The sequence below is a fragment of the Protopterus annectens genome, chromosome 9.part0, assembly GCF_019279795.1.
Source record: "Protopterus annectens isolate FY-2018-M chromosome 9.part0, PAN1.0, whole genome shotgun sequence".
Lineage (NCBI taxonomy): Eukaryota > Metazoa > Chordata > Ceratodontiformes > Protopteridae > Protopterus > Protopterus annectens.
This window is the reverse complement of record NC_056743.1, coordinates 745,420,218-745,446,842: the sequence shown is the minus strand read 5'-3', so window position 1 is coordinate 745,446,842 and position 26,625 is coordinate 745,420,218. Positions and strand designations below refer to the sequence as shown.

Below are 26,625 nucleotides of genomic sequence, written 5' to 3'. Positions count from 1 at the left end.
AGAGGTGGTTTCCTAGGAGGTTTTACATTCTTGATCCCTCTGAGGAACTGCCTGAGTAGAGGATGTGAGAAGACAGGTGGATCAAAGCTGTATTCTGCTGAAATAGCTGATGCATGCATTTTGATGGAGGAATAGGACAGGCCTGTATGTAGAAGCTCTGCCAAGTACTCCAGAATGTTAGCCATATCTATATTCGACACATCCTTCCCTCTTTCAGCACTCCAAATGACAAACCTTTTCCATTTCCCTGCATAGTTCCTTCTTGTTGAAGGTCTGCGGGCTTCAAGTATAATGTCTTTAACCCTTTGGGAGAGATCTGGAATAGTTGCTGCTATGTGATGTGCCATGCAGTCAGCTGCAACGTTTTTAGGTTTGGATGCATGATGCTGTAGTTGTTCTGAGTTAACATCAAAGGCATCAGGGTATTGACCACATTTTGTCCCGAGACATGCTCCTCAGCAATGGGTACCAGTGTTGTCTTGGCCAGTTTGGAGCTATCAGGATTATCCTTGGACGTTCCTCCTTGATTTTTAGTAATACCTTGTGTATCAAGGGAAGAGGTGGGAATGCATATGCTGTCAGGCCTTTCCAGCTGAAGGAGAGCGAATCCACTTTCGATGCAAGTGGATGGAATGTCCTTGTGCAGAATTTTTGAGCTGGTGGTTGAGAGGGAAGCGAATAGATCTATCTGTGGCATTCCCCATTTCTTTGCGATGGTCTTGAAGATGTCCGGTGTAGCATCCATTCGTGAGCATCCGAGGTGGTTCTGCTTAACATGTCTGCTAGAGTGTTCTCCTTTCCGGTACAAACATTGCCTGTAACTGGATGTTGTAGCTGAGTGCCAGGTTCCAAAGGTCCAAAGTCATTCTGCATAGGGGTATGAATGAGTGCCTCCCTGTTTGTTGATGTACCACATGACTGTGGTGTTGTCTGTCCTTATCATCAAATGGCCTTCTTTGAGAAATGGTCTGAATTTTTGGATTGCCAGTTTTACTGCCAGCATTTCTTTTAGGTTGATGTGCAGGTGAAGTTGGTCCTCGTCCACAATCCTTGCACGCATTTGTCCAGCATGTGAGCCCCCCATCCTAGGTCTGAGGCGTCTGTTGTGATGGTTTGGCTTGCTTGATATTTGTGAAAGGGTAAGCCTGGGTTTGACTGGCATGCTTAAGCCCACCATAGGAACTCCTGTTTTAGGCATGGAATTAGTGGAATTTCTGTTTCTAGGCTGTGCCTGTGTTGGGACCATAAATTCTTTAGGTACCACTGTAGTTTTCTCATATGCAGTCTGGCATGTGGAACCAAGATTATGCATGATGCCATGAAGCCCAAGGCCTGCAGAACTTTTCTTGCTGTTAGCTTGCTGTGGTTTGTTAGTGCCAAGAAGTAAAGAGGGAGATCTTTTGTTTTTCTGCAGTTAGGAATGCCATTTGTTTTACTGTGTCCAATTCAGCCCAAGAATGTCCTTGTTTGGGATGGAATCAGCCTTGATTTTTGCAAATTGACTGTGTATCCCAGTGCTTGTAGCAAGTAAATGACCCTTTGTAAATCTGTTGTCAGCTTGCTTTTGTTGTCCCCTTGTAGCAGGCAGTCGTCCAGGTATGGATAAATTTGGATTCCTGTAGTCTGCAGTGGCGATTACTGATGCCAGGCATTTTGTGAATACTCTGGGCAGTAGATAAGCCAAAGGGCAATGCTGAGAATTGATAGTGCTCTGATCCTGCAAGAAATCTGAGGTATCTTCTGCAAATTGGTCGAATGGGGACGTGCAGGTATGCCTCCTTGAGATCTAGAGTTACCAGCCAATACTCCTTGCCCAGCATGGGAAGAAGTTGCTGTAGGGTCAGCATCTTGAATTTTGGGACAATGATGTATGTGTTTAAGGTGGACAGATCGAGAATAGGTCTCCAGCTTTTTGCCTTTCTTGGAACTAGGAATAGTCTGGAGTAGAATCCTTTGCCTTGTTCTGTTATTGGTACTCTTTCCACAGCTCTCATCTTTGTTAATTGCATTATCTGCTGTAGAGCTTCTGTTGTTTGATTTGGAGGTAGGTTTGGCATTCCTCTTTTGACTGGTATAGTGTGGAAGTGGAACCGGTAACCTTGGTCTATGGTTTGCAAAATCCACTTGTCTTTTGTGATATAGTGCCAGTTCTTTGAAAATAAGGTTAATTTTCCACCTAAGGGTGCTGCTATTTGTTCCCTGGTAGGCGGAGTTAGAATCAAGTCACTGTGATTGCCCTGTTGTAGTGGTAGTGGCTGTGCCTGTGGCTCTGTTATTACCTTGCCACTGTCGTCCTCTGTAGGCACCCCTCTGGTTTGTTTTCTGCCTCGGGAGCGTCTATCCCTGCCCCTTTGGGATCTTGTGGAGTCAGGAAAGGACCAATTTTGGCAGGCCAGTTCCTGCTAAACCTTGGGGCTGAACCTGCAAGAAATCTTTAACCGTTTGTACAGATTTTGCCTTTTCTTCCATTTTCTTCATTACCTGCTGGGCAGGTGTACCAAACAAACTGGTCTTATCCATAGGAGCATCTAATAACTTAGCTTTAACATGATCCGGTAAAACTTGTTCCTTCAGCCATGCATGTCTTCTTATCATTGTGCCAGTCATGGCTGATCTAAATGAAGCCTCCAGTGCATCATAGCCACATTTTAAGGAATGGTTACTAACCTGTTGTATGTTATTTACCATTTCTAATAGATTTTTCTTATCTATAGAGTCATCAGAGGATAGCTTTTTAGTTAACTGATCAAGCATAAACTCTTGGTATTGTATCATGTGAAACTGACAGTTTAAAGCTCTAGCTGAGAGAGTAGCAGAGGTGTAAACCTTTTTGCCCCATCTGTCTAAAGACCTGGCTTCCCTTTCAGAAGGAATAGGGTTTTTTGCTGTGGTTGAGGCTACTGCCTTAGGGCCCTGGGAAATAGTTTCGGGGTCTGCAAGAGGGGCCTTGAATAGGTGATGGTGAGTGTCTGGCACCCTGTAAAATCTATCTGGTTTGGCAGGTGCTGGAGGTAAAGAATCTGGTGCAGTGCAAACATCATTAAATGCATCGTCCACAACAGAGAGGACAGGAGGTATAGCTAAGGGCCTGTGTTGTGGTAGGTGCAGAAAAGTCCTAAGTCTTTTTCTGGAGTCTGAAAAATCCTGTTCCTGCCATTGGAAATGTTCTCTCATGGCATGTAAGGTTTCCCCAAAGGAGAATTCTTCTGGTGGGGAAGCAGCTGGAATGGATTCTTCAGCATCTGTGTCCTCAAAATTGGAGAAAGGAGCCTCTGGCTGGTCTGTAATATCTGAGTCTTCCGCAGAATCATCAGAGGACACAGGCTCAAGGGGCTCTGCTCTAGGTCTCTTTTCTGGGGGCTGAGAGGCCCTGTCTGGGTGAGATTGAGATCCCCTAATTAAGGATATTAAATCTTCTGCCAGAGTAAGCATTTGTGAACTAGAAGTGGGCCTGGTTGACGGGGGTTTAACAGGCACTGACTTAGTAGATTTGGCTGCTTTAGCCCTGGCGAAGGCCTTAATAGACATGGCTGCAGGAGGCCTAGCAGCACCACGTGCTGGGGTAGAGACATCCAAAGGGATGGTGTCTGATAAGTCACTAGTAACCACTGTAGTAGGTAAAATTTCTGAGGCCGATGCAAGTAAGGTAACCGGAACCTCAGTAGTAGTCATTGATTCGGCTGTACTCTGATCAGTTTTCTCGGTTTCAGCCGAAACCGAGACACTCATGATTTGCTTAACCATGGTTTCGGCCGAAACCGCGGACCGCGAAAGTGTCGGTCTTTTCTTTGCGTTTTAATAATTTGGGTAGTCGGAGGATCCGACGGCATAATGTACGCAAATTCAGAGCCGAAAAACTGTTCAGCAAACTCCGACCGACGTCTAAGCGTTCGTCGGTTGAAAGAAGCACAGGCCGAACAGGCTGCTACGTCGTGGTCTGGGCCTAAACAAGGCAAACAGTAAGAGTGGAAATCTTTATGAGGTATTTGTTTCCCACAAGTTAAACAGTTATTGACTTTTTCTGACATCGGCTGAGGCAAGAAAGAGTCCCCAACGGGGTACTTAGCTTTTAGAAGTCTTCGAAGGAGTATTCGGTAGTAGTAATCTCTGGATCTGACCGACCGGCACTTGCGAACAGCTTCTGCTTCGGGCACCACGCGGCAAGAAAGACTGAAGAAAATGGCGTCGGCTGATGCCTTTATACCCGAAGACCAGCAGAGATGACGTCGGGTGAAGTGCGACATCAGCCGAAGCCGGACCCGGACTTTGGAATCCGGCCGACCGAAGGGCTGCCTGACGACAGGACAACCCAGTTGTTATGAATGCAGATGCATCCATGAAGGACATATACAGGACAGTGTAATCCTCACTTGCCAGTAGCCCCTCAGTACTACAAATCTATCATCTTTTTTCCCTCTTCTATCGGTATTGGAGCTCATAGATAGGTTCATAGATTAGTACTAGGCTAACTGCCCTTGCAAGCCAAATTTAAAGCCTAGCCAATTATCCCTTGTGAGACTCAAAACCTGCACCTTGTGCTTGTAAGGCAAGCACCTTAACCATTAGGCCACGCTTCCAACCCTGGACTTGCAATTAATGGAAGTACTCCCATTTTCCTTTGTCCCAGATACTCCACTGAATAACCATCCTGAAATCCTTTTTTATTAAAATTCACATACCCAGTTCTTTCAAAATGTGTCTCCTGTAGCATAGCTATTTGCACTCTACATTTTAAATGTAGTTCACTACTTTTTTCTTTTTTGTATAAATCTGTGAGTCCATTTACATTTAAAGATAATGTATTAAGTGCTGTCATTATGTTAAGAACTTATTATTCCAACCTGTTATATGTGACTGCGTTTTATCAAATGTCAAACAACAAACACACCCCAGAACACCTCTAAACCCTATTAGTTTTGTATGTTAGTATTAAGTTATGTGCAAGTAGTTTAACCCTCCTTATACGAACAATTGTCTCCAACTGAGCCACGCTGGTAGACTTGGATTAACCTACAACACCAAGGAATAGCATTGATACCATTGAAAACATCCAGTATTGGATATCCCAACAAATTAACCATGAAACTACAATAATTTCAGACTTGAATATAAACTTACAACTCAAATTCCACTCCCCCTACTGAATCCATAACTTGTATAACTTGAAACAATAACCACACCTACTAGAAAAAATAAAACTTCAGAGAGACGCTCAACATTTGACAGGATCCTTACAAACAAACCAGGCAAACTGAGAAAAGTAGGCTGCCTCTCAGACACCATAAGTGACCACAAACCAACATATGCCATTAGAACTCACCATAACTTATAAACATATTATCTATAACCAAATAGAAAGTACAACCAATTTCAGCAAAGATAATTCCAATGAACTATGAAAACAACATAACTGGAATGTACTTAGAACAATGTCACTAGATACTGCTATCGATCACTTTAATAACATACATTTATAGACCTTAAATAATTTAGTACCACTACGTAATAGAGAGTAAATTCTACACCTGCACCATGGCTAACAAAAGAAAAAAAAACTCATGCAAAAAGGGATAAAGCCTGGAAAAACTGGTATGAAATTATAAGTCAAAATGCCTTCCAGCAATTTAGACATCTTAGAAATCTTGCAAAACTCCACGTCAAAAAGGACAAGCAAACATACTACATCTAAGACAAACATAAAAACAACTCAAAACAATTTTGGTCATTACTAAATAAACTACTCCACCCTGGCAAAAAAAAAAAAAAAAAAAAAACACTCCCTCTCCAAAGATGAGCAATATAGCAGACTATCGTCACACAGTTTAATTCCTACTTTATACAATCAATATTATCTGTCTTAGACACTAATACATCTGCCCCCCTCTCTCTACCCCTGTCCAGCCAGAACCACCCACAGCTCTTCAATTTTAGTCTAGTACCCACCTCTATAGCTGTAGACAAACTACCATCAGACTATCAATAAATGACCACAGATGTCATAGCCTTCCCCGTGTCCATACTAATTACTAGGTCCACAGCAGAAAGATACATTTCCTCACTGTGGAAAAAATCCTGTATCATAATACTAGTGCACAAAGGCAGCACAACATATCTACAGAGTTTAATAACTACAGATCAATAGTGATTTTCTCCCTGCGCTCCAAAATGTTATAGAAATGCATCCATATGCAGCTGATGCAATACTCAACCTCAAATAACCTGCTTCAGACATACAAAATGGCTTTAGGCCCCTGCACAGCACCACTACTGCTCTACTACATTTTATCAGCGTATTAAACCAACATGAAAACAATGGTCTGCTTGTGTCCACCATGACTTTTCAAAGGCATTTGATACTGTCTCGCACCAGTAACTACTCATTCAGCTCTCCTCAACAGGACTTTCACAAAACTCCTGGTCATGGTTACTTACGTTATATATCTGGAAGGCAACAAGCCGTTAAATGGCAACAAACCTATTCATCCTTTCAACCAGTTACTATAGGTATCCCTCAGGGCTCTATCCTGGGTCCCTTCCTATTTAATATATTTATTAATAACCTCCACACACTATGCTAGTTTAGCTCAGTACTGTCGACTCAACATTAATATGTGCAGCCTCGACAATAAATAAGCTCCAAGGCATTACCCAAAAATATTTTTCCTCTGTAGAAACCTGGCTCAAAGAATCAAACCTCCTACTCAACCACAAAAAACTAAATTAATGCTTTTTACCTCAAAAAGTTGCCAAAATCAAAAGTGATCTTTCACCATGAAGTCAGCAAATACTGTCCCTGAAATTGTAAATCGCAGTAAACTTCTAGGCATTATAATAGATGACAATCTCAAATATGACCAACATATACTGCACACCATTCAATCTATACACCAGAAACTACGCTCCCTTAACAGGATTAATGGATTCCTTACAGATACTGCAAGAAAAACTCTAGCCACCACCTTCTTACTGCCAACTTTCTTATACACTTCTACTACTCAAACAAGCTTAAACAATACTTGGATAAAGAAACTCGCTTCCTGCTGTAATAAAATAGCTAAATGTGGCCCCAATCTCCCTTCTAGGACCCACTGTTGCTATAGCTTATATCAATTAAATTGTCTTGAACTGCACAACTACCGAACATATTCACAACTAGCTACAGAACACAAACTCATTCATCATCCAGAAAAATGCCCTGCACTAAAAAACATATTACTGCCCTACTGTCCAGCAAGGGACCTCTGTTCTAGTAACAGATTATTACTAATCACAAATAAGTCAATAATGTTGAAGGGGACGCGTTCTACTCCCAGTACATCATTAAGCTCTGGAATAGTATCTCTACACAAATAAAACTATCAGACAAACTCAAATAGTTGTAAACCACTCCTTAAACAACATCGTAACCAGTCCTGGTCCTGCACATGTTCATCACCAGGTTATGACTTTGTGCTCACTGCACTATACTCTCCAAATACGCTCCTTAAAAACAACTTTTATACATAACTGCTGCCTGTATAATCCACTGAGCTGCACATGGGCTTTCTCTTTAGTAACTTCTACCTCTTTAAAATCTTAGAATGTATAAATGTAAGTACTGTAAGTGTAACTACTCTATGTGTATAAATATAAATAGAAATGTTACATCGAGTTTTACCACCACTGATGCGCAGTGATCATGCCGGTTATTAAGGTTAATATGTTGCTAAATAATGCTGCCAAACTGAAATCTAAACTATTGCACAGAAGGTTAATTAAAAAGTTTATGGAAGCAAAACAGTCACTATGCAAAACTAACTGCATATGGAATGTGGAAAGTTTCAAAAGAGAAATTGAGTGCAAAAAATCAAAAAAAAAATGTTTAACATCAGGATCTAGGCATACAACATCAGGGGGATATATTTCCATAAAAACAAGATATCTGATTAAGGTGAGAGACAAACAATATAAGAAATGGAAGGCAGGTCGAACTGCAACTTTGAAACTGAACTAAACAAGCTGGACAAACAGATTATGCATAGTGTGAGACAAGATCAAGAAAAATTTGAAGAAAATTTATAGGTTCATAGGTAGGTACTAGGCTATCAGCCCAAGGGCCTATGTAAGCCTAGCCAACAAGGTTCCCTGGCTTACACCAACCAAGAAAGTTATTTTTCTGTGCCACTGTCGAGCAGAGAGCATATTGAGCTTAATAGGGAACCTTTTTATAGATACATAAGATGTAGAAGTAAAGTCACACAAATTGATAAACTGTGTGCAGACTCAAAAATGTGTTCTTAGACACAAGAGATTATACAGTAGATATATTTACAAAATCTTATGCAAAACAGTTTGATTCCACAAAAGGGGTGATAAGTTGTCCTAGTGACATCCAGGTAACCCCAGATACTGGAATCAAATTAGATTGTATTGAAAAAGAACTACGCAAACTGGATCCAAACAAAGCACAGGGAGGAGACGGAATTAGTAAAAATGACCTGAGAACACTTCAGCAAGAACTTACCATACCATTATATCTATTATTCACTAGGTCATATAAATATGTGGTGATTCCTCAAGACTGGAGACCTGCACTTATTAAACCAGTCTTTAAGGGAAAGGGGAGTAGGACAAATCCAGAGTCATATAGACCCTTAAGTCTACTTTCACGTTGTGGGAACAAATGGAGAAGGTAATACTGGAGACCTTATTGTCAGAATTGGATAGGTTAGGACATGAAACCATACATCAGCAAACATATGTTACCACCTGTAACATGATGTTCTATAACAATACAATAACAGCTACAAATGAACATTTGTGCTGTGATGTAATTTATATAGATATAACTTCAGCATTTAACAGAGCCATATACAAAACACTGATCAATAAATTAGTACAACTAGGTATTGATGTACTGTTGATAAGATGGATAGCTGCATGGTTCATAGGTTGGTACTAGGCTATTGGCCCTAGGGCCTATACAAGCCCAGCCATAACAATTCCTTGGCTATTTCTTCCCACAATATTTACTTCCCTGGACCCCTGTCTAGCAGGGCGACTGACGTGATCCCTGGGGTGAATTTCCTATCTTCTATCCAGTCATCAAGGCTCCTTTTGAAGAGGGCCAAAGAGGCGCTCTACTTGACATGTATGGGCAGTCTATTCCAGAGTCTGGGGAGTCTCTGGGTCAGGAACCTATCCCTCCAGCATGTTTTGCTCATTGTGATGACAAGGTTTAGATCCCTGGAGCATGTAGCTCTAGCTCTGAGGGATTAGGATTTCTTTAAGTGAAGCATGTCCAACAGCTCTAGGTTTGACATGGCCTTGTATGTTAAGCATAAATTGCCTCCGAGTAGACAATATGCAACAGAGTACAGCTGGAGTTTTTTTTAGACGGTCAGCATAGGGCATCTGGTTTAGGCCTGTGATCCTTTTAGTGAGGTATTTCTGCGGCCTTTCCAGTTGTTGCAGATGTCTTGAGAGGTACATACCAAACGGGGCATTGCATTCTATAATGGGTCTAATGAGGGATGAGTACAGTGGGACAATGACCTCCCTTTTTTTCTGGGTGAAAAGCCCTTAGTGATGAGGTGTGCCACATAGAAGGCCAAAGGACAAAGCACAGAACTAAAAATGCCAGACTTACAAATAGGACATGGCAAGTATCACACACCAACTGGACAGGTGAAATCCTTGGTTGCAGTCAAGGTGTCCCACAGGACTCTTGTCCTAGGCCCTTACTTGTTTAGATTGCATCTTTCAGACCTTACTTTTTCATCTGAGGTGTTCTACAGTCTATATGCTGACGACCTGAAATTGGGTAAACTGATTATGTGTGTTACAGATAAGGCATGTCTGCCAAAACTGACCATTTGGGCACAGGAGAATACTATGCTGATAAATGCATCAAAAAATAAGCATATGAGATCTGGGAGACAAATGGAAAGGTGAATATTTATTACAGCATACAGTGATTGAAACTGTAGACTCATTTAAGGACCTGGTTATATGGGTAGATTCAGCTATGAGTTTTTCTAATCATATCAACCAATTGGGTAATGATAGTTATAGAACTATAGGTTGTATAAAAAGACTTATAAAGTCTAGGAAATCAAAAATGATGAAGTAATTGTTTATTAGTTACATTAGACCCAAACCTGAGTATGGAATAACAATATGGAAACCCTATAAGAAAACAAGCAGGAGTAAACTGGAAAGACAACAGTGGAAATATACCAAGGGCATCCATGGATGTGAAAATTTAAGTTATTATGAAAGACTAAAATATCTGAACTTGTACAGTGTCTCTTACATATATCTAAGAGGAGATCTTATTCAAGTATAGAGGGCATTTAGAGACAACTACCTCTGGGAGTGTTTGGGGTTATCAAAAAGTACTAGAGAATTATTAGACAACCTATTTAGAGGATTCTATAGAATGAGTAGTGTGCTAATTGGCAAGTACTAGTTTCAATATTTTTAAGAACAGCCTGGACACTTATTTTGGGAACAAGTGTTCTGGTACATTGGCAAGCTAGAAGGGCATTAATGCCCATGCTTGAAATATTTGTATGTATGCATGTATGTACTATGTGTTTAACTGGAACTAAATATACTGCAATGTAAACAAATGAAGCTTTTCGCCCTAGGCCTTCGCTGAAAATGAGTACTGCCCAGCTGGGCTTTCCTGGTAAACAGAGATAAAATAAATTCTGGGTATGGCATTCTAAGTGAATCCAAATATGTTCTGGCATAAGAAAGTAGAGTAAGATAACCTCATCTTCCAATGATTCACAGGGCATTATGAGAGACAGATAGCCAAATCAAAAAACACAAAACTACATCAGGTTGTCTGTCATCTCAGGGCATCTTTTTGTGAAGAAAAAAAAAGCAATGGCTACCTAAAAAGCCACAGAGACAACAACATTGCATAATCTAAAACATCATAATAGCTATAGTGGTCTTTTAATCAGCAATTTCTCATCCACAACTGGTAGACTAAAGTTTAAACTCAACTATAAAGAAGTCCTCCACACATTAAAAGCAAAATAGTACATTGTCTTATGGGAAGGCCAAATAATGTAAGGCTAAATATTTGCTGTAAAGTTCACAAGCAAGCTTTATTTTAAAAAAGTATGCAAATATATACAGAAACATTTTAATGCCTTACTTATGTGCACTAGTAACACACACACACACACACACACACACACACACACACACACACACACACACACACACACACAAACACACAAACTTTAGGCAGAAGAAAAGAGTGCTGAGCTAAAGGGAAAAGTCTGCTTAGCAGCACCAGAGGTATCTTCTTAAATGTTTGAACACTGCAGACAGGATAGATCAAGATGTTAAATATTAGGTTAATGGTCCCACATTGTTTCATTGTGATTTGCATACTTCTTTCACATTTTCATTAACATAGCTGGTCTCTGGCTGGGTTCTTATGAAATCCTTCCTCTGCCATGCTTTTAACATTTCAGGCTCCATTGAACATGGTCTCTCCATCAATACCCCAGATTACTAGATGTTTTTCTAGATACTTACATGAGGGTCAGTTGCATCTGATGCCATCTTGTGCATTTCAAGTAGTAACTGGTTAGTGACTTTCTGTAGTTCCAGGGCACACTGCATAGCTTCCAGTCCACTTCCCCACTCATCCTTCATGGGTTTCTGAGCAGACATAAAATGAATCAGTTAATACAAGGGCAATCAATCCATTGAAAATGTACAATTCAGTTATACAGTTCTTACACAGAAATAAAACCGTGATAATGAATGTCCGGAGTAAATGACATGTTCTTACCAAGCTGAAGTGCCCACATTCAGCCCAATTGTAAGGGAATGACTTATAGACAGGGAGAAGAAGAATTTGATATTCTGGGGGGGGGGGGGATTTGATATAGAGGGAGAAAGGAGAGCTATATACCATGGTTCTAACCTCTGGTTTATATTCATAGGATTCTTTTTTTTTTTTTTTTCTTTTTAAGACTTGTGTATGACCTGCCTGCTGCAACCATTTTCAGAGACTGGGATTTGAGGCAATACCATGAAAAGGGAAACATAAAAATAGCAGTTTGGTGTTTAGGCATTAATTTAATAAACTGAGATTATTTTAGAAAGAAAAAAGTGCATCTGTCAAACAGGAACAAACGGCCTTTCAACATATGTGATCCATGCCAAAGCAATTCTGTATCCTACAATAGTCTGTACATGCATCAGGATGCAAAGTTGGATGGAAGGAGGATGATGTCACAAACCAGCTACTAAATGGTGTAATGTAATCAAACATTCAGGGGACCGTGGATCTGTAATGCCATGCAAGGTGGGGAAAGTGGGATACCAACAAAGATGGAAATGTATAGAAAAATTATGTGGTTTATTCACTGACTTCTAATTAACCTTATTGTATTAGGGAATACAAATGTTTCTATTGCCCTATTCATAAAATCCCAGCTTACTCTGTCAAATACGTTCTTTGCATCAACACCCAAAAACAACAGCAGTATTTTCCTACATTCTGCTTTACTCTGGTCATTGTTCTATTAATCTTGTCAAATGTTTGCCTCCCCTCCATGAAACCACATTGATCAGTATCTATCAATTTTTGGCGACACCTTTGCCATTCTTTTAGCTACTATAGACAAACACTTCATAATCATGATTTAAATGGAAATGTATCTCTATAAAGATGGGTCTGACATTTACCATCTTTAGGTAATACAGTCACCACAGCTTTCTTCCAAGATGTTGGTACTTCCGTTCCTTTTAAAAATACTGGTAAACAAAATCTTGCAGATATTTATCACTTTCTTCCCTCCTAACTTCTAAAGTTCAGTGGGAATATCATCTGTTCCTGGAGACTTTCCTGAAGATGGATTATACATCACCATTTTTATCACATCCCCTCCTATTTTAACTGTTAATTGCCGAGCCTCATCTACTACTAACCTTGGCAATAATCAATTCTTCCATTGTCTGTGTTTGTGTCTTTCGGCTTTTCCTGGTTAGGGGTCGCCACAGCGGAACTCCGGTCCGCTAATGATTGGCAGTTAATTTTTACGTACCGGCTTGCCAGGCCTGATGCACAACCTTCAACGAAGGTATGCCCATTCATGCATGTCTCCATGCAGAAGATGCTATAGCCGAGAATCGAACCGGACAGCATCTTACTGTGAGACAACAACGCTACCGCAGCACCACCACTGCGGGTCCATAAATATTTTAAATTTGTGCTCTTTCTTGATTTTTGAATTTCTCTGCTTTATATATTTCATAAAACTTCCAAAGCATCTGTAAACCTTCTACAAGATACCTTGTTATTTTTCTTGTTATAGGCTCCCTAAGTTTGGAGACAACTCTTTCTACTTTCTGCTCAAGTTGTGCTAAACATCTCAGTGTTATGTAGTTATTGCAAAAAAAAAAAAAAAAAATAGTTGCTTAACAGCAAGCTTTCTAAACTCACACACACTATCCAAATACACCCTTATTTTCTCCTTAGCATGCTGCATTTGTGCTGCTTCTTGTTCTGCAAGATTCCCCTTATTCTGCAATACTTTAAACTTTGTCAGCCCCTCTAAGTAATTACTATTACTTCTTAATCATATTGCTTTCTCTTTTATTTTTACCTGCCTTTAAACTCCATTTTAATTTTATTCCACTCACTAGCTGTAATTTCTTAAGATATTTTAATCTACCCTCTTTTGTTATTTTTTTTCCCTTCCGAGTCCCCCTGATATATTTCATACTTCATTTTTCACTGAACTGCTTCCTATTGCAAATAAAGTTTGTCCCAACCTACAAGTAATATTCCATGCCGAAAGCTGAAATCTCCCCAAAATTTCTTATGCTCCATTATAGCAGTCTTTGTAGAATGTAAATACATGCCAACGTAATCTTCCTCCTTTACCATAGCCCATTACTACCACAAATCTATCATTTTCTTTTTTCCTCTATCAGTATTGTAGCCCCTCAAGCAATTAGTATAACAACTCCCCTTTTCCTTTTTCATTGATATTCTGCTGAATATTCATCCTGAAATCCTTTCACATGCTCATTTCTTTCTAAATGCATCTCCTGCAGCATTGCTATTTGCATTTCTTAATATAATGCAATAGTCCTTTTGTCTCTAGCTGTAAGGCCATTTATGTTCCACGATAATATGGACAGAGTAGCCATATTATGAACCTGTGTCATGCTTTTTCAAATCTTTGTTTTAATGAAAATCCTCAAAAAAATTTTTTTTTCAAACACCTCATCCCCTATTAATTTAGAACAAACACACAAAACTATGTATATCTTCAAAAAATAAAGTTTAACCCTCTGATAGGAGAAATTGCCCCAAATAAACGGCTCTACCCACAGGCATTACCTAACCTAAAATTAAGTTTAGTCATGCCAAAGTGCATGCTACAACCTATATTCCCCACCTACACTGATTGCAGTCTTTTCTTATCTGCATTTCCCTCCCAGATATGAAAATAACAGCTTATATGCTTTCAGAAAACATTAACTTTTAGCCCAAAGAAAAATATACTGGCTGTCTTTAAATGAAACTAAATTGTACAGTTGCATTTCTCTCAGCAAAGAATATTCAGAATTCTCAAAATTAACTGCCTGCATCTGTAGGACAGCTCATTTCCATGTAAAAGTACTCAGCAATGAATCTTTGTAAATTTCACTGAGAAAAGAATGTACAGCTGCCTTCAGCTGCAAATAACTTGACTACTACCAAGCATTTGCTAATAAAAAAATATAACAAGCTAATATCTTTGCAGATGTAAGAAACTTAGCATTTTCATGACTTTCATCATTGTGTCTTATTTTTAAAATCTATGTGATGTCCCCAGTCTGGGCTAGTAATCAATAAGATTGATTCCTTCACCGCTGACACTGGAGAGGGATGTTCACTTGGAATACAAATAGATACACTCAGTATTTCCAGATGCAGACCTCTCTGCACCAATCGCAATTTCCCTTAAGAGTACACAGGGAGCAGAGTCAGGCCAGGGTCTGGATTTCTTTATATCCATCTCACTCCAGGACCCCAGTAAGGCTCCCCAGTAGCACAGCTATAAGGTTAAGTCCTCAGCTGAATGTCCAAGACAAGTCCTCCAGCACCCTCTCTGTAAAACCAGTGCTTAGTGTCCCTGCTTCAACTAGCTGACACACACACACACAACCTGGAAAAGGCTGGCACAGATTTACCCACTGTGCCCCTTTCTGCCCAGACTACAAGGTAGTTACCACTGCCACCAGACACTACAAAGCCAGCTCCCTAAGGCTCTTGCAATAGTACCCAATTATACTGAGTGAAATTAATATTAATGCAAATGTAATGTTGACCAAACAGCCAGGCTTCAGGAGTGGCCACAGTGTCACCAATAGATAAAAGTACCCTCAAAGGTTGGAATATTCTCTAAAGGATCAGCCACAATGAAAAGTTTAAATATATTTAATAACAAAAGAACATGAAAATATGAAATATATACAGTATTTACAGTAAACACCAAAGTTTCAGTCACAGGAAATATTAAAACACAGCTGGAAAGACTCGCACAGTTACAGAAAAACAGCACTTAACTATTCTCGCTTCATTCTCCCGACTGATGTAGAGAACTACTGTTCCTACTTAATAGAGCAAGGCAAGATAAAGTAGGTGAGGAATACTTCTATGCCAGGTTCCAAGAAACAGATTGCCCCTGAGACTTCTGGCTCACCCAACATTAAAACATTATTTATGTACAGAATAACATCACATACACCTGATCATCTGACTTCTGGTTCCCATGCAACCCCCCATTGCTAGAAACTGCCAGGATTTAGCACCTACATGTCAGTGACACACACACACACACACACACACACACACACACAAAAGCATTGCTCAGATCTGGTGCAGCTTCTAGAAGTCATAAAACAATTACAAGCTTCTACTCCTACAGAGATTAACAAAACATGCTTCTTACAGATGTTGCGTCTCTGGCTTCATTCAAAGCTGTGAGAGAACATCTTTATGGCCTAGACCCACTAATTCAAATTGCTTTCTATTTCTCAATGTTAGCTGGAGCTGAGCTTAACCTTTTATCTTCCAGTATCCTCTGTTAAAATATATACATTTAAAAAGTTACAATAATGCATGTACATTTCTTTTTCGGACCATCAGGGCACACTGTTGGTACATTTTTAACAGAAGCAGCTTCATTTTCAATACAAGCATCTGCACAAATCAGTTTGATATTCAAATAATATACAATTCTTTACTAAATTTAAGCTAGCTGTCCTGGCATCTGTTACACATCCATTGCCCTACTTCTCCTGGTATAACTGGCAATACCTCATATCGTCACTGCCTACCTTTTTAGAAAAACACTTGTTTATAGTTTAAGCCAAAGGCATTATTCTATACTTTTAACCCTTGTAAAATTAAGAGGAAATATATTAATTCTACATATCTGCGTCTCCATCCCTACCCCAGCAGCCTGAAATCACAGCATATTGACATTAAACTTGTTTTGTCAAGCCTGTCTCCACTTGTATGAAATATAGTCTTTACAGTATAACAACTAAAAAAGTACTTGTTTACTTTAATATCTTTATCAGTCAGTTACAAGACTCCCCATATTTAAAATATTTAAAATGCTCCTGATTACACAAAACTATACTATTATATATATATATATATATATATATATATATATATATATATATATATATATGTATAAAACATGCAGTTTATACCATGAAATGTCCCATACAAATACTAAAAAACAAAAATTGTTTTACTTGCTGTTACTTTTTCACCTTTTTAGTGTCCTAAGCATGAACAACACATGGGGTTACATGCTTTATAGTCCACATAAAAGTTTAACAAACTCAACAAAAATACAGTCGCCATTTTCATAGCCTCAATTTATTCATTAATTTCAGTGTTGCTGGTCTTCCTGTTCAAGTCCATCTCCCAACTCCAGCCTCTGGTTCAAATCCAATGTACTCCTGATTTTTCCAGTCAAGCCTGTGCTTTTTTCCATCTCTCAAGCATTTTCCTTTGGAACATTGGAAAATGTTTCACTGGTAAAGTCTATGAACTTTACTGTCAGAAGAATGAGAAGCAGAGTACCATTCTGCTTGTTGGCTCAGTTTTTGGGCTCAGTTTTTGTTTGATACACTTTTTTCCCTTCCTTAGCCTGTTCTGGAGAAGCTGGATACAACAGTTTGACTCTCATACCTGCCTCTTGGCATTCTCTGATTGCTGGGATACATTTGCTTCTCTTTGATACATTTGCTTCTCTTATGCCTGGTGTAGAGTGAATAATCATCTTCTACAAACACTCTGCCATCTCCAGTTTTAATACTTTGCCTGCCACAGTTTTGTCAGGATCAGCTCTTTTTGGTGGTATGATTGCATCTTTACTAATACAGGTCTTGGCTGCTTTCTCATAGCCAGATTTGGAAGATAAACTCGATGTGCACTTTCAATTAACAAATCCTGGTGTGGTATACCAGTCCAGTTGCTCATTCGCATTTTCATAAAATTAATACAGACTGCTCCTTCCAGTTTCTCTGGTACAGCAAAAAATCTCACTTTTTTCTGTGCTTGCTGTCTAACTACTACTTTTTGGGGCCTATATTATATAAACAAAAGTTTATCTTACCGAACGCTGACATTATCGAAAATCCTGGAACTCGAAACTGCAATTATGGGGGGCTGTGCCCCCCCCCCCCGCTTATATATATATATATATATATATATATATATATATATATATATATATATATATATATATTACAACTCTGAGATCGCACTACAGTGAGGAAAGGGCAAATATCATCATCTTCACTGTACTGCGATCTCACAATTCCAGTTTTGGGTTCCGGGATTTTCACTCATGTTAGCGTTCGGTAAGAAACTCTTATCTAATATAGACCCTACTTTTTGAAACTGCTCTTCTTGAGAAGCTTTGTACTCTGCCAGCTTTTTCTTCATTTCAGCCCCTGGTTTTTGCACTTTTATTAGTTGGTCTGAATAGCTAGCTACAGCTTCTTCTATTTTTTCCAACATTTTGTTTTTGGTGTTGATATATTCCTTCAAAGTTTCATTTAATTACATCTGAGTACATTTGATTTAATTTTCCTCTAAATCACTGAAGACCTCTCTTAAACCAAAGCTGAAGCTTCACCTGGTTTTTGCTGAACAGTTTCAGAATACTTCCCAGACAGTGCTTTCTCTTCTCCTTTTCTGGCTTTCTTTCAGTCTTTTCAAACTTCTTGTTTGCTGGCATCCAGGCAATTTATTTACTAGCCAGTGACTGAATTTTATCCCAAAAACAGTTTCAATGATGCTTCTTTTTCTCAGTTTTTGTTTTCATGGTAGGAGAGCTAAAGACAAGCTGGTCAATGTACAGACATCTTAGATGTCCTGCTTCACTTGATTTCTTGAGAAAAAAATCAAAGAAATCAAAATATAACTAGAGATGATGTTAGTCATAACTGTTGAGGAAGCCTTAAACACTGTTCTTCCCCATAGCTTCTGTATCGATATGCTGTGAAAGAGTACACGAGTTCAAGGACCAACAAGACCCCTAGAGAAATTAAAGCTATCAGTAATATACTCACCAACAATTACTTTCACTTTGAACAGAAATGGTACAAACAAGGGGGACAGCTGTGGAAGCTACTATAGCTCCCAGCCTAGCCAATACAGCCTTGGCCAGTTAGAATTCTTATGAAAATATTGTTGCCTTCCTATCAACACATGGATCATCATTATCATTTTATTGACAAAATCTTTATCACATGGAAAGGCTCCCTGGACAAGCTTCACTGCTGCTTCTTCTACATCGAAGACACAGACTTTTTACACTTCACCAACCACCATAATTATGAGAGGGTGGATCTCCTGGACATCACCATCATTATGAGAAGGTGGATCTCCTGGACATCACCATCTTTAAGGACAGAAGTGAGAAAAAGCTCAAAAATGACCTCTACCGAAAACTTACCTGAGTGAATCTACTGCTACATGCTAACAGCATGCACCCCCAAATTACTAACAATGCCATCAAATCACAGGGAATGAGAATAGCCAGATTCTCTGGAGAGATGGACCAATTTCTCACCAACCTAGATTAACTGCAGCAAGATTTTCTGGAAAGAGGCTACAATGAGAATTTGGTGGCCAACATACTGGAGCCCATAAAATTCCTGAAACAAAATAGTGATCCAGCTCTGCTGACCCCCCCCCCCCAGAAGAAAGCCATCACATACCACAAAACCAAGTATCAATGAAGAAAATGACAAATATAAAAGAGATATAATCCTAACTAATTCCAAAGATTCATATGTAATAAAGAAAACAGTCAAAAACTGAAGCATCATAAGGGGAACCAATCTATTAGGTTCTGGAACGTCAGTTTATTGAAAAGAAAAATATTGCAAACTGGGTAGAAAACAAAAAAGAAATTACTGCATCCACGGAACTACACATAGGAAATTTTCCCTGTGACTCCCAGTCTGCAGATGCTGTGCATTTATGAGCCAAAAGAACTATTTTATATGTCCAAACTTGAAAAAAAATATCTCGCACTGATATATATTACTGCAGTAGGAGCTTTGTGTTATACCAGGCAAGCTGCCCTAAATGCAAAGCATTCTATATTGGAAAAACAATTAACCATTTCAAAATAAGAGTGAAGAAACAACTCTCAGTTATCAGACTTAAGAACTTCAACAAGCCACTGTCTAAACATGCTCAGGTCTGCAGGAAATATGAGAAGTTTACTTTTCATATCATTAAGAGACTCAATTCAGACCCATTACAAGGCAATCTGAACAAAAGGCTACAGAAAAAATAACTTGAATGGCAAATTCGACTTAAAAGTTTATTGGAAGCCCGACCTTGAACATGTTCCGTGAAGAGCATTCTTGAGTTAAAGAAACTGGAACATATCAACTTTTACTAAAACACAATAAGACAAGTTTTTTTTTTTTTAGCTACAGTATTTTATGGGTGGCCCTGGTGGTGCAGAGGTTAGCATTGCCACCTCACAAGCAAGAGGTTCTCTGGTTCGATCCTTGGCTGGGGTGCCTTCTGTGCAGAGTCTGCATGTCCCCCTTGTGGTCGCATTAGTTTCCTCCAGTGCTCCAGTTTCCTCCCACATTCCAAAGACATGCTGTAGGTGGATTGGACACTCTAAATTGGCCCTAGGCATGAGTGTGTGCATGTGTGTGCCTTCTGTGGAAGGTTAGGCATGGGGGCTGGCAACTCGACACCGTAAAACTCCACTGCCAATCATGAGCAGACAGGTGATCCATTGTGGTGACCCCTAACTGGGAAAAGTTGAAAGAAGAAGAATTTTATGTCTATGCACGAGTTTAATTTTTTTATCTTTAGTGCCAAATGTTTGTGCATTTTATTATTTATATGTTGTTTATGTTAGACATTTGATTTTTACTTTTACTTCCATTGCAACTCTTACTTACATTTCATATCTGAGGATTAATTTAAGTTCAGTTTAAACTGCTCATATTACAATGCATCTGATCAATAGTATAATTACTGGGTCTACTTCTAAATTTCAAAGTGTCAAAACCTTAAATTTCTTATGGTTAAGACCAAAAGATTGAAGGTTTGAAACTTTGAAATTTAAATAAAAAAATAAATACATAAAAACAAGAAAATCTTTTTTTTTATCTTTTTGCAGGGGGACAAGCTGTCCTGCACTCCCCACACCCTCTGCTAATTAAATATAACAACTTCAAGATCACACTACAGTGAGGAAAATGGTAAATATACTGTTCCGCGCTGTATGGTGATCTCCATTTAAATGGGTTGAAGTTTCAAAATTTCAGTCTTATGGTCTCGACCATAAGAAATTTAAAGTTTTGTAACTTTGAAATTTAGACGTAGACCCAAATTACCCCATTGATACATGCTGGCATAGTGAGATCTGAGGAACCCCTTCACTTAAATAACAGAAAAAGGTGAAAGCACTTTAAAAGAATTTTTGGTGAGCACATGTTGAGACACAGGAATTTACTTAACGCAACTACTTATATGAATCATATGGACTTTCAACCCTTTTTATGTAGACCTTTGTGTGTGTGTGTGTGTGTGTGTGTGTGTGTGTGTGTGTGTGTGTGTGTGTGTGTGTGTGTGTATATATAGATAAATAAAGTGAGCAAAGGACTACATATTTTTTGGTTTAGCATCACTTTGTCCTTATGTATGGTCCATCTCTGACCCTTTCCTCTCCCCTATGTTTTCTGAGCCTGGGAATGTTTGTACACGCTTCTTCACACATTTTTTTCTTTTAAGCTGGTCTTAATTACTAGTCTCATTTCTCAAAAACCTTCTTAAATGCACACACAGTTTCTAAATTCTAATTACATTTCTGCCCTTAGCAGCAGAGTCCTTTTTTGAGTTCTGATAATCACTACGCTCCTCCCTTCTCACATCACAGCATTTCACACAGAGTTTAGACTCACTTCTGTCTGTTTTTATTGGGTCTATATTTGATGGTTGAACTTCCAAAAGTTCGACCATCATATGGTCGACACCATATGATCGAACTTTCAGAAGTTCGAACATCTAATAAAAAAATAAACTACACAATCTACCTGAATGTTTTAAACAAGTGGGCAAGCCCCTCCTGCTCTTTAAATATACCAGCTCCGAGATTGCACTACAGTGCATTAAAGGGAAATCTTCCCATTATGTGCTGTATGGAGATCTCTGTTAAAACATTTGATCTTTCAAAAGTTCAATCATATGTTCAATCATATGGTGTCGACCATATGACAGTCGAACTTTTGAAAGTTGCAAACTATGTATGTATCGTAAACAGATCTGTTTAAGTGCTATTGGATTAATACCTTCATTTTAAATTACATGGCTTTTATATGAAAAATAGAAAAGTATACATCACTTGTTACTGCTATGTATAACTTCGATCTGATGAAGCTCTGACAAGGGCAAGAGTGCTCATCTCTTGTTTTTAACTAATAAACAGTGGTTTAAACAAGTAATACCAACTTGAATCTGGTTTTCTTGTTGCTAATAAGAACACAAAGCAAATTTGTTATAACTTCTTATGGAAGATCCATGTCAGTCTATTTTAGTAATTTGTATGCAGATATCATTCCTGTACACTAATTTTCCATTTTTATTGATATATACACACACACACACACACACACACACACACACACACACACACACACACACACGTTTAATATAGGGCTGTTTTCATTACAAAAAAATGTAGGGATATCAGAGAGTGCGGCCTAGTCAAGGCAATTTTAGAATATATATTTTAGGTACTGCAACAGTCAACAGAATTTGAAATTCATAAATTATACAATGGTTTAATTATCAAAGAGTGGAAAAGTACAGCACAAGATATCCATCTAGAAATCCATTAGTGACTTTCTTCTAAGCAGGAAATTAATCTTTATCGTCACCCTCAGCTTAACAAATCAGTTTCACAACTACTTTACAACATGATGGTTTATCCTTTTATTCAACAGAATTAAAAGTCTCAGCCATTTCTGAAAAGCATAACTTGAAATCCCAAATCAATGGAAAAGATTACAGAGTAAAAACACTGATGGTCAATCCTAACATTGCAAGTAAAGCTGAATGCATTGGAAAGTATTGTATGGTGTTCCACGTAATTTAGTGAAGTCAAATGGTTGACAGTTTAAAGACAAACAGTAGCTCTATTATCAGCCTGACTTTACTTAGGGAGAACATAACATTTGTTTCAGTGTCGTGTTTTATAGGATTTAAATGTACACAATCAACTCTGTGCCACAGAGAGGAGAATTAAATTCTTGACTACAGAGCAAGTGACTGCAATTCAAATAGTGGCTTGGGAACTTAGAAAAACTGGCAGGGGAGGATGAGACTGAGTGGTCATTCCTAGTTTGCCCATCTCGGAGTAAAGGGAGTCTAGCTTGGCTCAACGGTGACATCCAACAGGACACTAGATGTTGCATTCAATGGTGTTTGGGCCTGTGGAATGTGCACTGTGACGTGCATTCAGTATTAGCTGAAGGGAATTCACCATGTAGATGTACTCTTCCTCTCAGTGGGCAACTATTACACAGCTCACTGCAGCTGCTGAGGGGAAAGGTGCTCTGTGGACAGAGAAGGTAGGCCACTCCGCAGGGCTAGAAAGCTAACCTACTCTTTACCATCTGACTCTCACCACAGGATGGATGGATGGTCCGATTGATATTCTGGGCCAGAAATGAATGGGCGTTTACCTACCCTAACCTGGGGATGTGTAGTCCCAGTCTCTGAGGTGTGACTGGGCTGACTGGGTAAAGGAGCCACTGAGCAGGTCCGGGGGGGGGGGCACATAAAAACATTAAAATATGCATGAACGTGAAAAGCTCTCTGGTTCCACAGACAAATTATTTCAATGAAGCTTACGAAGTAACATTCATTTGAAAGGCATGTTTAAAACAACGGATCCTTATGTAGAGTTTGTGGTAGTTCATTTTGACAGATCCCAAGGCACTTGCTAATTAACAGCCCTGTTCTTCAGTAATATTTACACAATATAAAAATAATATAACTAGACCCATCTATCTGTGTGTGTGTGTGTGTGTGTGTGTGTGTGTGTGTGTGTGTGTGTGTGTGTATATGTATATGTATATATATATATATATATATATATATATATATATATATATATATATATATATACATACATACATAGATAGATAGATAGATAGATACACGTGTAGGATGGTCATGTTGCACTCTGACTACTGGGCCTAAGAAGCTTACTGCTTTATTCTTGTATGGTGAAGGCATTTAGATTTAAGGGGTCAAATCTTCCTGGAAAGTAACTCAAAGCAGTTGCTTCTAGGTGTGTATACTGTCTCCTGGGACTCAAATGTATTCTGAAGAGGAGTCTCCAGGCAGTTGGAGGTTAATGAGAAGAAAGGCAGAAAGGCCTAGTACCTACAGCGGACCATGGTGTCATGTTGCCTGAGAACAGTCCTATAGAAGCTGCTGTTGTTGCTTTGGATCATAGGAAGTTACTAGGCTATTGGCTCCCGAGGCCCTTACAAGCATAGCCAAGAATGTAGGTCATGTTTCAACAAGTCAGCACCCTATGCCACTGTCCAGCAGGGACATAGGTGAAATCCCATCTGTTCCTCATCCAGTTATCCAGGCTGTGCCTAAAAAGGTTTAATGAGGTACTTTGCTTTATGTGGTGAGGGAGTCTATTTCACAAAAGGGGGGAGTTTCTGGGACACAAATGTGTCCCGCCAACAAGTTCTATTGATGTCACAGACCAGGTTGAGGTCTCGCGTGCAGGTTACTTGAGTGGAGCTTGACTTGCAGATATGCAGCAGTCCCATCAGGGCGGTGTCTGAGATTGCTTATTATGCCAGACAGAGGTCATCTCTGAGGAGTCTGTAGGAGAATGAGTAGAGGGGTAGGGCTTTTAGCCTATCTGTGTAGGGTAGATGTGTGAGGCCCTGGATTCTCCAGGTGAGCAATCTCTGTGGTCCCTTCAGCTGCTGCATATGCTTTGTGAGGTATAGGCCAAAAGGGGCATTGTATTCAATAATCGGTCTTATAAGGGAAGAATACAGGGATATTATGACCACCTTGTCCCTGGATGAGATGCCCTTACTAATGAGGTGGGCCATGTAGAAAGCTTTCCATACAATGGAGGCAATATGGTGGTCAAAAGTCAGTTTGCTATCAACCTGGATTCCCAAGTCCCTCACAACGGATTGATAATAAAGCACTGAGCACACAATGTGATAATTTGTGGGGATGTCATTCTCCCCAAAAGGGATGATGATGCATTTTTTGGCATTCAGTTTGAGGCCATGTTTCTGGCACCAGTCATTTGTTTGGGGGAGACCCTCTTGGAGGATGTCCACAATCACTAGGGGAATTGATTACAGCACCCAGCTTGCAGTCATCTGCACACATGGTCAGCTATAGCCCACTAGATTTGGCCTGCACCTCTGAGAAGTATAACACAAACAGCAGAGGCCCCAGGATCGATCCCTGGGGTACACCGCTTGTTATGGGTCTACTACTTGAGATGGCTTCCCCTATTTTGACTAGGTGGGTTCTATAAGTGAGACAGTTTGCTACCCATCTGGTAACAAATGGATTAATATCTAGTTGAGAGAGTTTATCTATTATACCTGAGTAGGGAATTGTATCAAAGGCCTTGACCAGGTCAAGGTTGGCAGTGTGAACAGTCTTCCCCTCATTTATGGCCTTGGTGAGTGTCTCATAGAAGTTGACCAAATTTAACAGGCATGACCTCCCCTCGAGAAACCCAAACTGTGTGGGATCAAGTGTCTGGAGGTTGCCAATGCTCTTGTTAATGAGTTCCATTATAATCCACTCCATGGCCTTGCAGATCAGGCTAGTTAGGCTGATGGGTCTATAATTTCCTGGATTGGTGGATGCTCCACCTTTGTGCAAAGGGATGAAAATAGCTGTCCTCCATTCAGCAGGGATGAAGCCGGTTTTGGCTGAATAGGATGCCTAATGGTATTGCATGTTCCTGCCCGAGTTCATGTAGGATGCAGCCTGCGATGTTTATTGGGTCCCATTGAGGCTGTATTTTTTGCCTTTGAGGGGGCAGTTTTACTGATGAAGAGACAGAGGAGTGAGGTTTTTCACTGAACCTGTCTGCCAGCAGGTTGGCTATGTCTACAGGGTTTTTCTATGTGGTGTCCTTGACCACCAGCTCTGAGCAGATCTGGGTGCTTCCCTTGAGATTGCGGACATATATCAAGAAAGACTTATGACTGTATTTAGTAGATGTGGCCATTTAGACTCAAAGTTTGTTTGATCTGCAAAGGACATCAGTGGCTGCTGATCTCTAATCTTGAACTTCTGCTTTGTGGAACTTGTGGGAAGGATGTTAGAGCCAGAATGTGTCTGCAGTTACCTAGAATATGAAGCTAACCAAAGCACATTGGCTACAACTTGTACTTAGTTGGAGTGAGTTAAATGAACTGTGTAAGACTTAAAAATGTACAAAAAATTATTTATTTGCATTTGTTTACTGGGGAAGTCCACTGGGCCTTTATGAACTCATTTTCAGTGGAGGCCCAGGGAGAGAAGCTTCACAAATAACAAATATACAATACAGATGTATACATATAAAATCAGTACATTTCAAGAGTATATACAATAAAGGTAACATTTAACAATAGGTTGAATTACTGGTGAGATAAACTGACAAAAGTAAAGAACAACAAAGGTAAATAGATAGACATTTCATAGATGTTTCTGGCAGTTGCATAGCAAGACTCTCACCTGGTAGGGATACATACTACATATTAAACATAAATATCTGCATTAAGCAGAGGCAGTTAGGTTTTTAGAGGTGGAAAGAAGGTGCAGGTGCAATTCTAAATAGAAGACAAGCAGCTTCTTAGAGAAGTTTTGAAAAAGGCATGGTTTTCAGTAGTTCTAATGGTAGGGTATTTCAATTTTTGGTTACCGAACAATAGTGTAGAAGCTGACTGGCTGGCAGGTTTGCTTTTTTGTAAAGGTGCTGATTTTCTGATCTGAGACACCTCATTGGATGGTAGTAACTAAATATCAAATTAAGATCAGGACCGTCTGATGTT

General features: G+C 39.4%; 1 protein-coding gene across 1 annotated transcript in view; it reads right to left on the bottom strand.

The window, feature by feature from the left end:
* Window positions 1–26,625, bottom strand: part of LOC122810585 (ferritin heavy chain-like) — a 101,180-nt gene that overhangs the window by 27,217 nt on the left and 47,338 nt on the right. The window contains exon 3 of the mRNA XM_044082162.1: window positions 11,542–11,667. Coding sequence (XP_043938097.1) covers window positions 11,542–11,667 — 126 coding nt within the window. The remainder of the gene's footprint in view (window positions 1–11,541; window positions 11,668–26,625) is intronic.